This window comes from Zea mays, chromosome 3 (assembly GCF_902167145.1).
Source record: "Zea mays cultivar B73 chromosome 3, Zm-B73-REFERENCE-NAM-5.0, whole genome shotgun sequence".
NCBI lineage: Eukaryota > Viridiplantae > Streptophyta > Magnoliopsida > Poales > Poaceae > Zea > Zea mays.
The window spans coordinates 48,537,355-48,549,781 of record NC_050098.1 but is presented as its reverse complement, the minus strand read 5'-3'; the positions used below and the strand labels follow the sequence as shown (position 1 = coordinate 48,549,781).

Below are 12,427 nucleotides of genomic sequence, written 5' to 3'. Positions count from 1 at the left end.
CAATCCTAGCAAGCAAATCATCATTATTATTTTTAGGATTGAAAGTTGAAACAATGCAAACATGAGAATCAACCTTAGCATTTAAACTAGCATTTTCATTCCTAAGGTTGTCAATCATCTCACGGCAAGTGCTTAGCTCACTAGATAATTTTTCACATTTTTCTACTTCTAGAGCATAAGCCTTTTTAACCTTAACATGTTTCTTGTTTTCTTTAATTAGACAATCCTCTTGGGAGTCCAAAAGGTCATCCTTTTCATGAATAGCACTAATCAATTCATTTAATTTTTCTTTTTGCTCCATGTTAAGATTGGCAAAGAGAACACGCAAACTATCCTCCTCATCACTATTATTATCATCACTAGAAGACTCATATTTAGTGGAGGAGTTAGATTTAACCTTCTTCTGTTTGTCGTCCTTTGCCATGAGGCACTTGTGGCCGACGTTGGGGAAGAGAAGTCCCTTGGTGACGGCGATGTTGGCGGCGTCCTCGTCGTCGGAGGAGTCGCTTGAGCTTTCGTCGGAATCCCACTCCCGACAAACATGGGCATCGCCGCCCTTCTTCTTGTAGTACTTCTTTTTCTCCTTTCTTCTCCCCTTCTTGTCGTCGCCTCGGTCACTGTCACTTGATATAGGACATTTAGCAATAAAATGACCGGGCTTACCACATTTGTAGCAAACCTTCTTGGAGCGGGACTTGTAGTCTTTCCCTCTCCTTTGCTTGAGGATTTGGCGGAAGCTCTTGATGACGAGCGCCATTTCCTCATTGTCGAGCTTGGAGGCGTCTATAGGTTGTCGACTTGGTGTAGCCTCCTCCTTTTTCTCCTCCGTCGCCTTGAATGCGACGGGTTGAGCTTCGGATGTGGATGGATCATCAAGCTCGTTGATTTTCCTTGAGCCTTCGATCATGCACTCAAAACTTACAAAATTCCCGATAACTTCCTCGGGGGTCATTTTAGTATATCTAGGATTACCACGAATTAATTGAACTTGAGTGGGGTTAAGGAAAATGAGAGATCTTAGAATAACCTTAACCATTTCGTGGTCGTCCCACTTGACGCTCCCGAGGTTGCGCACTTGGTTCACCAAAGTCTTGAGCCGGTTGTACATGTGTTGTGGCTCTTCCCCTTTGCGAAGCCAGAACCGACCGAGCTCCCCCTCGATCGTTTCCCGCTTGGTGATCTTGGTGAGCTCATCTCCTTCGTGCGCGGTTTTGAGCACATCTCAAACCTCCTTGGCGCTCTTCAACCCTTGAACTTTGTTATACTCCTCTCTACTTAAAGAGGCAAGGAGTATTGTTGTCGCTTGAGAGTTGAAGTGCTCGATTTGGGCCACCTCATCCTCATCATAGTCTTTATCCCCTACGGATGGTACCTGTGCACCAAACTCAACAACATCCCATATACTTTTGTGGAGTGAGGTTAGATGAAATCGCATTAAATCACTCCACCTAGCATAATCTTCACCATCGAAAGTTGGTGGTTTGCCTAATGGGACGGAAAGTAAAGGTGCATTTTTAGAAATGCGAGGGTAATGTAGGGGAATCTTACTAAACTTCTTACGCTCTTGGCGTTTAGAAGTTACGGAGGGCGCATCGGAGTCGGAGGTCGATGTTGATGAAGTGTCGGTCTCGTAGTAGACCACTTTCCTCATCCTTTTGTGCTTGTCCCCTCTCCGATGTGGCTTGTGGGAGGAAGATCTCTCCTTCTTCTCTTTGTGGTGCGAAGAAGATTTCTTCTCCTTTCCTTTGTTGGAGGAGCTCTTCTTCTTCTCCTTCCTCTTGGTGCGGGACTCTTCCGATGAAGTGCTCCCGTGGCTTGTAGTGGGCTTTTCACCGGTCTCCATCTCCTTCTTGGCGTGATCTCCCGACATCACTTCGAGCGGTTAGGCTCTAATGAAGCACCGGGCTCTGATACCAATTGAAAGTCGCCTAGAGGGGGGGTGAATAGAGCGAAACTGAAATTTACAAATATAAACACAACTACAAGCCGGGTTAGCGTTAGAAATATAAACGAGTCCGCGAGAGAGGGTGCAAAACAAATCGCAAGCAAATAAAGAGTGTGACACGCAGATTTGTTTTACCGAGGTTCGGTTCTCGCAAACCTACTCCCCGTTGAGGAGGCCACAAAGGCCGGGTCTCTTTCAACCCTTCCCTCTCTCAAACGGTCCCTCGGACCGAGTGAGCTTCTCTTCTCAAATCAAAGCCGGGAACAAAACTTCCCGCAAGGACCACCACACAATTGGTGTCTCTTGCCTCAATTACAAGTGAGTGTTTGATCACAAGAAAGAATCAAGAAACAAGGAAGCAATCCAAGCGCAAGAGCTCGAAAGAACACAAGCAAATCTCTCTCTCTAGTCACTAGGGCGTTGTGTGGAATATGGAGAGGATTTGATCTCTTTGGTGTGTCTAGAATTGAATGCTAGAGCTCTTGTAGTAGTTGGGAAGTAGAGAACTTGGATGCAATGAATGGTGGGGTGGTTGGGGTATTTATAGCCCAAACCACCAAACTTGACCGTTGGCAGAGCTGTCTGTTCGATGGCGCACCGGACAGTCCGGTGCACACCGGACAGTCCGGTGCCCCCGCCACGTCATCAGTGCCGTTGGAAATCGACCGTTGGAGTTCTGACTTCTGGGCCCGCCTTGATGTCCGGTGGCGCACCAGACATGTACTGTAGAGTGTCCGGTGCGCCAGCATGGGCGTGCCTGACCTCTGCGCGCGCTGGCGCGCAATTAATGCGCTGCAGGTAGCCGTTGGCGCCTGAAGTAGCCGTTGCTCCGCAGATGCACCGGACAGTCCGGTGCACACCGGACAGTCCGGTGCACACCGGACAGTCCGGTGCACACGGACAGTCCGGTGAATTATAGCGGAGCGGCTGGAGTAAAAACCCGAGGCTGGCGAGTTCCTGAGGCCACCCTTCCTTGGAGCACCAGACAGTCCGGTGCACACCGGACAGTCCGGTGAATTATAGCGGAGTGGCCTCTGGAAATTCCCGAAGGTGACGAGTTTGAAACCTGAGTCCTCTGGTGCACCGGACATGTCCGGTGGCACACCGGACAGTCCGGTGCGCTAGACCAGAGGAGCCTTCGGTTGCTCCTTTGCATTTTCGTTGAACTCAACACTTGGTCTTTTTATTGGCTAAGTGTGAACCTTTGACACCTGTATAACTTATACACTAGAGCAAACTAGTTAGTCCAAAGATTTGTGTTGGGCAATTCAACCACCAAAATTATTTAGGAACTAGGTGTAAGCCTAATCCCCTTTCAATAACTTTTCCGACAATGGTAATAATGCATATTGTTAGTTACAAAAGGCTACAGAAAGTTCACATAAAAAATCACCACAGTGAAAACCGAATTAATAACAGTAGTTGAAAATGAAAATGCAAAAGTAAAAGGTAATAAAGTAAAAGGCTCAAAATCACTTGTAAAACTTTCATCGTCAAAGCATTCACCATACTTCTCCCATGAGTACCCTGTGGTCACCACTAATAGCTTACTTGAATAAGTGAAGACGACATTTTAGCTCCTGACAGAACTAGTTGCAGGGAGACATGCAGTGGTATGCAGAATTGCAGATCAATAGGTGCCTTGGAAGACAGAATTTCATAACTGATTTTGTTCTGCTTTCAGGTTTTCCTTCCATGCTTGAGTGCATTATGTTGTTACTAGTCGGTTACCCGTGCGTTGCGACGGCTTACAACAATACCCACGTAAACTATCCATCAAAAAAAATCAAGATTTTTTATTGATTGTCTCCGCTCTCTGTATAATATATTTTTTTGATTTGGCTAACTGATGTTATTGTTTACTCCATGCAAATATGTCTTGTTACAACATATGTCTTGTTACAACACGGCCAATAAAGTGAGCGATTAAAAGAGAGTTCATAACGATTGACTGAATGAGCAGAAATTATAAAATGATATAATTCCATCATACAGAGACCAAATAAGAGAAAGTTTGTGAGATCAAGTTTATAAAATAAGTCCCATACAGTCAAACTTATAAAAAAGATAGATCAAAATATGGAGTGATTGAGTCAGGCATCAATAAAAACTGGATGCGCTCCATATAAATTACGCTACTTCGTAGCAATTACTAACGTTTAAAACCAACAAATAACCTTTCATTTTGCTGTTAGTGTGACAAATTATTGTTGTTCCATCCAATTCAGCAACCTCAAACACCATGTAGTCCATTGCGCCAATGTGGTCTCAGAAACGATCTAATGCTTGCAAGAGCAAAGAACGTCGTGCTGTGTTTGGGCTGTAGCCTCGGCCCGTAGTGCTGGCCCGCCCCGACACGATTATTTTTTTTATTTTACAAAAAAACTATATACCTATATACAATTTATATTCATTCTTAAAAACATCTTAGCGTGATGTTCTACTGGTTAGACAGTTTCACTCAGTGTCTCCCGCCCTTCTTCCATCAAGGCATGGGTTCGAACCCCACCTCCTGCACCGTGACGTGCCTGTGCCATAGTTGTGGTCCGCGTGCATCTAACCCGTGTCGGGCGTCGTTACGCTGATTTAATTAAATAGATCGATGGGCTAACGGGCTGGCCCGGCATGACGTGCATGTGCCATAGTTGTGGCCCGCATGCATCTAGTCTGTGTCGGGCATTGTTTGGCATCTATAGACGTGCAACGGATTAATTTGAAATAGCTGTGAGGGGTTATTTGTAAAAAAAATGAATCATGACGACCGTTGAAACTGGTGCTTTAAGTATAGTATAGACTTGTAAGCAATGATTTACTATGTTGAATGATGAATAGGAACCTCATCTCTACTCTCCTCCTCTTCAGTCGTAGGAATATTTAACAAAATCTCCAGCAGCCATTCGGGCGTGCGAGATGGGTATAGGCAAAAAAACAGACTCCCCATTCTAGTATTCTACTCACTATCTCAATTTCTATTTTAAACTTCACCCTGTAAATAATACGGTCTATAGTTTTTTATAACATCTCCAAAAGAGATCTTAAATTGAGTCATGTTTTCAAATATAGGTCATAAGAAGAAAAAACAGCTTCTAAGAGAGGTGTTATTTTATAAATTTGAAGCAAAGTTATATAGACTCCACGCAAATATACGACCTCGGTGGAGAGGACCTATTCGCGTTCACGAACGAACTTTCTTCATCTGGCCGGCTCTTCCACCCGTCCGCCGCCTCCCTCCCCACAAAGAGCGTGTCCCCACGTGCCGACAGCTCCAACCCGCACGGCCAGCAGTGCTCCTGCGGTGGCTTTCCGTGAGGATGGATCGAAGTAAGCCAGAGTAGCCATAGTTTCTACTAGCTGGATGCCCGTGCGTTGCAACGGGAATATATAATACCAGTATACTACGATAACTTATATACAAAATATGTGTTATATTGTTATGAGAAAATGTTTCATAATCAATTTGTGATCCTAGCCATACATAAATTTTGTTATTTTAATCTAGTTATTTCACCACTACATTGCAACCATCAGTATCATGCAGACTTCGATATATGCCACGATTTGTATGGTCTCATCATTGGAGAGCACGGGCACGTTCCACACATGCCGGAAAAATTCTCTCGTACATCGTTAGTCATCAGACACGCACCACCATATGCTCTTGCTTAAACAAAAAGGTAAGTGTGTATGTGTTTGCGAAAAGAATTAAAGGCAGGCCGGCACAAAAGCTACCCTGACGGTGGCGAGGATGACGAACTGGTCACTATTGTCGATCCTCCTCTATGTCACCTCCGGCGCCAAGATGACGCCACAATCCTCGATATAGTAGTCGTCGAACGCACGCGACATGACGAGTACCGATGACTCTTGGTTGGGCTGCCAAACGAAGTGCATCCCGGGCTCATCAGCGAGGTAGTACCCCTGGTCGTTGCACCACCGAATGCGCTATTCCACTACATACATCGTGTTCGAGGACACTCACACAACGTCAGCAACGTCCATCGTCCCATCGCACAAGAATTCATGTCCGACCAGTAGCGACTTACGTGGCAGGTTGGGCTTCAGGTGGACGATGAGCTGGACGGTGTGATGGCGTCGTCGTCGGATGCGGTGTCCAGAACAATCCGAGAGTCGTCGACGTTGGCGACAACCATGAGGCCCCCCTGCTTAACGATGGACAGCGCGGTGCAGCTGCTCTGGACCACGTCCAAGCGGCGGCTTCGCAGGAGCTTGTCGTACACAGCGGCGCATGCGACCACGTAAGACTGCTTTTAGAGGTCGAACTGACAGTCGCCAAGCTTCTTCTCGTCATCGATGAGCGACGACAACGCGAATGTCTCCTGCTCATGGAGTTTGTTCGGGGTTTGAAGTAGGAAACATGGATTCATGCTTGGTGTTGGTTTATGAAAATGACTCACAAGTCTAATCCATGGAAAAAATATTACGAAGAAAAAAAATTCACACATGCAAAAAAGGGAATTTAAGTATAATGCATTATTCAAACAAAAGAAATAGCATGCAAAGCTCTTCTTTAAATAATATTACCTCCATCTAAAAATATAATTCAAGAATATCGGTGATACTTATCTACTACTACGCATTGTGCAATGGTAGTAAGTGAGCTTGGAGAGAGATGTAGTAGATGTGTTTCTTGTCATAGATGTAGACATAAACACATATAGGTGGGTGCCCGTGCGTTGCAACGGAAACATTTAATATCATGATAACTTATGAACAAATATGTGTTATACTGTTATGTGAAAATGTTTCGTAATTAATTTGTGATCCTAGCCATACATAAATTTTGTTATTTCAATCTAACTAGTTCATCACTACATTCCAACCAAAAGTATCGTGCAGACTTCTATACATGATAGCTGAATGCCCGTGCGTTGCAACGGGAATATATAATACCAGTATACTACGATAACTTATATACAAAATATGTGTTATACCATTATGAGAAAATGTTTCATAATCAATTTGTGATTCTGGCCATACATAAATTTTGTTATTTATAATCTATCTGTTTCACCACTACATTGCAACCATCAGTATCATGCAGACTTTGATATATATCATGATTTGTATGGTCTCATTATTGGAGAGCACGTTTCACACATACCGGAAGAAATTCTCTCGTACATCGTTAGTCATTGGACACGTACCACCATACGCTTTTGCTTAAACAAAAAGGTAAGGGTGTGTTTGCAAGACTAATGATCTAATATCGTATAACCACAAAGTTAGAATACTATATTAATATATTAAATAAATTAATCCAATAGACATGGATTAACCCAATTAACATAGGATAAATAAATATCTAATTATAAAAGTATGAAACATGGTATAATCAATATTGTTACTGCGTAGTAAATATTCATACGAGACTAACACAACTGGAACGATTCAATTTGGAATTAAAATGAGAAAGTTACGAATTTCCAAAGTTTCTATGTATTTGATATAGGATTAATTAGGAAATCAATTTTATTGTTGTTTTCATGACAAAACAGAGGTATTATGTGATAAAAATAATATTATAGAATTATAAAAATTGGAATGAACTCATTTAGATTTAATATGAAATTTCCATGAATTAAATGGGTTTCTGCAATTATTTTTAAACTAAAAATCAATTTCTAAACTCCTTTTCCCTATTTTCTTTATTTCCTGGACTGCGTCCCAAATTCCAGAAAAATCAGGGACCAAGCTATAAATGTTTTTCTAGACTCAGTGAGCATACATAGTGGACGGTGGGTTAAACACAAAAGACGTTTTAGTTGAAGTTGTATACAATTCAACATGAGTCATGTTGGCTAGAGGGTGGAAGGCTAGGCATTTTGCTCAATAGATCCAAGGTTCGATCCTAGGCAGCCACGGTTTGATTTTTTTTCTGCGCGCGGAAAACTGGTGTGCGGGATTGGACGGCTGAGATTGTAGAATGGTAGAATGAACGGCTGAGATCGCAGAATGGCAGAACACAAAAAGGCAGGCTACTATTGCTAACTTAATAAGTAGTAGATAAAATGTTTCATAATCAATTTGTGATTCTGGCCATACATAAATTTTGTTATTTATAATCTATCTGTTTCACCACTACATTGCAACCATCAGTATCATGCAGACTTTGATATATATCATGATTTGTATGGTCTCATTATTGGAGAGCACGTTTCACACATACCGGAAGAAATTCTCTCGTACATCGTTAGTCATTGGACACGTACCACCATACGCTTTTGCTTAAACAAAAAGGTAAGTGTGTGTTTGCAAGACTAATGATCAAACATCGTATAACCACAAAGTTAGAATACTATATTAATATATTAAATAAATTAATCCAATAGACATGGATTAACCCAATTAACATAGGATAAATAAATATCTAATTATAAAAGTATAAAACGTGGTATAATCAATGTTGTTACTGCGTAGTAAATATTCATACGAGACTAACACAACTGGAACGATTCAATTTAGAATTAAAATGAGGAAGTTACGAATTTTCAAAGTTTCTATGTATTTGATATAGGATTAATTAGGAAATCAATTTTATTGTTGTTTTCATGACAAAACAGAGGTAGTATGTGATAAAAATAATATTATAGAATTATAGAAATTGGAATGAACTCATTTAGATTTAATATGAAATTTCCATGAATTAAATGGGTTTCTGCAATTATTTTTAAACTAAAAATCAATTTCTAAACTCCTTTTCCCTATTTTCTTTATTTCCTGGACTGCGTCCCAAATTCCAGAAAAATCAGGGACCAAGCTATAAATGTTTTTCTAGACTCAGTGAGCATACAGAGTGTACGGTGGGTTAAACACAAAAGACGTTTTAGTTGAAGTTGTATACAATTCAACATGAGTCATGTTGGTTAGAGGGTGGAAGGCTAGGCATTCTGCTCAATAGATCCAAGATTCGATCCTAGGCAGCCATGATTTGATTTTTTTTCTGGACGGCTGAGATCGTAGAATGACAGAACACAAAAAGGCAGACTACTATTGCTAACTTAATAAGTAGTAGAGGTTTACATGATACATTAAGAAAGAGAAAAGGCACTACTAATTTTGAACATTGTCTGAAGCTGCAATTCTTTGCAGATAAACCTATAGGTCTCCACTTGTTGTATACTGAACATTAGACTATATGATGATGATAATACAAAACGTCCACCACGTGAGCAGTAGGGTCTGGTCTAGCAGCACGAGTATTTGTTCCTGTTTAATTCAAAAATAAACTAGCGGATGACAAATATTCGATAACGGAGTTAGTATATTTGAGGCTTGTTGTTGGAGAACCACGTTTTGTGTCACTTCTAAATAGATTAAATCGGTTTAAAAAAATATTGACCTTAGTTTAGGATCCTTCTTGGAGTTGCTTTTACCCGCAGGAGATTGCTTACATTGGCCTCCACGTCGAAGTATAGTTGTACATTCGGGCCGCCCAGCCCGGCCCGGCCCAAACCCGAAAAAACTCGGCACGTTTAATTTCGGGCCGGCCCGGCCCAGTATTAAATTCGGGCTGTGCCGTGCCGGCCCACGGCCCAGCCCATATTTCACTAAACATGCCGTGCTTTAAATGGGCGGCCCGAAATAAAAAATGGCGCAACCAAACGCCCGCACCGGGCCTCAGTCGCGCAGTACGACGGCGGGGTCCTTGGACGGCCCGAGGTCTCCCCCTGGGCAACCGGCGCCGGGATCGTCGGACGCGTCCCTCGCGGCGGTGGTGGCGGCGTCAGGGTCGGGGTCGCGGGCGGAGTCGATGGCCTCCTGAGCCTGGTCGAGGTAGGGCTTGAAGCCGACGCGGAAGGAGAGGTAGCCGAAGGCCACGGCGCCCAGCACCACCACCCCTGAGGCCCTGAGCGCATCGCGTTCTGCCGCGCCCGGCTCCTGCCCGCACTCATCGCCGACACGGACGCGCGCACCTGGTTTGGCCTCCTGTCGACCTGAGAAGACAGAACGGTGGATGGATCCCTGATCCTTCCCAGCCTCCCTGGATTGGACAAGTGCAGTGCGAGTCTGTGGACTGTGGGTGTGGGAGTGTTTTGTCTCTATAAAGTCTAAGCAAACAGCTAAGCTGCCTACTCGATCCGTTCCTTCTAATCTTTCCCTATCTTAAAAGTCACAGGTTATGGATGGAGCATGCCGGTGGCCGGTGCTGGATGGGAGTCGCCAGTCGGGAATCGGGATCGGCGGATCGGGACACGGGAGAAAACGGCGGCCGGGCAGGGACGTAGCACGTAGGGTTTCAGGTTAATGGAAATGGGCCGCGCGGTTGCGGCGCTTTAGGCCCGTCCCGCCGTCCGTCCGTGGACACACAGACAACGAGAATTTCAGGAGTGCGCTGCTATGAATTTCGGGCCTTTCGTGCCAGTAAACGGGCCAATTCGGATCTGCTTAAACGGACCGGGCTCGTGCCCGCCTGTGGGCCTCGGCGTCGGCCCAAGCACGGCCCGATACAAGTATACAACGGGCCGGGCCGGGCCGGCACGGCCCGAAATAATTTCGTGTCGTGCCGTGCTTGGGCCGAACTTTTTTTTCGTGCTTCGTGCCCGTACATTAGGTCCAGCCCAAATGTACACCTCTACGTCGAAGTACTTGCTCGTCACTTTGGCCTGCAGATCCACGGGCCACGGCTCTCTGTAGCGAAACACAGGCAGGCTGTCAACACGCACACGCGCTCGGTCTCTCGGGGAGCGCCGGCAGGTGCCCGTAACCGGACATACTGACGACGCGGGCGTCGCGGTGGCCGCCAAGCCACAGCGCGTGCGTAGCACGCCGCGTCTCGCCGTCGGCGGTGCCGGCGCAAGGACGGAGGGAGCGGACACGGCCGGCATGCACACCAAAGTTTTGTTTTGGTTTGGCTTCGCATATCGGTTTTTTTTTTGGATTGTTTTGGCCTATCGGATTAAATGGAGAAATCAAGAGGGAGTGGTGGGCCTCCGGAGTTAACTTGCGTGAACGCCTTTGTATGGCCTGTTGGGCTCCTTCCCACTCGACTACCCTTGTCTTTTCCTCTTTTCGGCCCGTAAAACTGGGCTACGGTTGTGTGTCCTTTTGTAGCCCGTGTGTAGCGCAAAAAATAATTATTTTGTCTCTCTCAACTATCGTGGAAGTTAGTCAGCCTTTTCACCCATATAAAATCAGATAGAAATTATCTCATCTTTGAAAATCAGGCACGTGACCATATGTCTGATTTTCTATATGTGTTTCCTTATTCTTTATGTTTATTTTGATCAAATCTTTAAAAAACCCAGACTAAATCATAGAAAATTCAATCTTGTTGAACTCCACATGAATAGATTAGATCTATGCTTTATGTAATTAGTTTATAGATGCAGTTTCTGCGGTCCAATTATATTGAAAATTTTATGGTACGCTAACTATTACATATTTGAGTTATAGTAAATAAAATCATGCTCATTGGATCATGTAATGCTGAATTATAGATTTAGCTAGGTTAATATTTGTTAAATAGTTTTAAAACAATATTTAAAAGTGTGTAAAATAGAAAATATGTGCTCTCTATGTAGTGTTACTATATGTTATATTATATGTAAACGCATCTAGGTCCCTTGTTGGGTTTTGGTGTTTAATTACATTAAATTATTATGATAATGTGTATTTTACATATGTAGATTGAGATAGGTCATAATAACGGTGAATGATTAGGCTAATGTAGTTTCTATGCCCATATTGATGAATGATCAGTTTTCAAAGGATGAGCGAGAAGGTTAAAGATGAACTAGTTTTAAGTGACAATAGAGTTGATGAACACACATATTAGCGATAGCACCTTTATTTTCCCTCCAGTCGTACTGTAAAGGGGGCATAGATGGATATCTTGATCTAGATAAGTCTAGTTTATGAGTGGTGAGGCACACATGTGAAAACTAGTGATAGGTAACCATATGAAAGTCCAAGAGATGCTTGATATCAAACCCAACTCGATATAGCAGTATTAGTTTCCCCTAATATGTGCTAGTGTGTTTGGGTTAAAGCTTGCACATATGTTTGATAAGAATCGTGGGAGAGACAATGCTACAAAATTATGCTAAGGTGTTTAGAACAAACCTTTGTAATTGAAAGGGAAATAGGGTCAAACCTTTTTCTAAATGATTTTGGTAGTTGAATTATTGCCCAATACAAATTATTGGACTAACTAGTTTGCTCTAAAATATATGTTCCACAGGTGTCAAAGGTTCACAATAAACCAATACAAAGTTATAAGAAAGGGTTCAAATGAAAGGAGCAAAGAAAACCGAAGGCTGCCCTGATATGGCGCACCGAACAGTATCTGGTGCACCAGGGTGGATCAACTCCAACTTGCTAGCTTCGGGTTTTCAGGGAGCCACTCCGCTATAATTCACCGAACTGTCCGGTGTGCCAGCGGAGTAACGGCTAACTGCGCCAACGGTCGTCTGCAAAAGCTACAGGAACAGTGAACAGTGCGTGACTGCGCGCGTAGAGTCA

At 43.5% G+C, this 12,427-nt stretch overlaps 1 protein-coding gene across 1 annotated transcript; it reads right to left on the bottom strand.

The window, feature by feature from the left end:
- Positions 1 to 9,323: 9,323 nt before the first annotated feature.
- Positions 9,324 to 10,158, bottom strand: LOC103650050 (uncharacterized). Its single transcript, XM_008675718.4, is given in 2 exon segments — positions 9,324 to 9,814; positions 9,817 to 10,158. Coding segments are annotated over 2 exon segments (273 nt in total). The 5' UTR covers positions 9,859 to 10,158; the 3' UTR covers positions 9,324 to 9,583.
- Between the last annotated feature and the right edge of the window lie 2,269 nt (positions 10,159 to 12,427).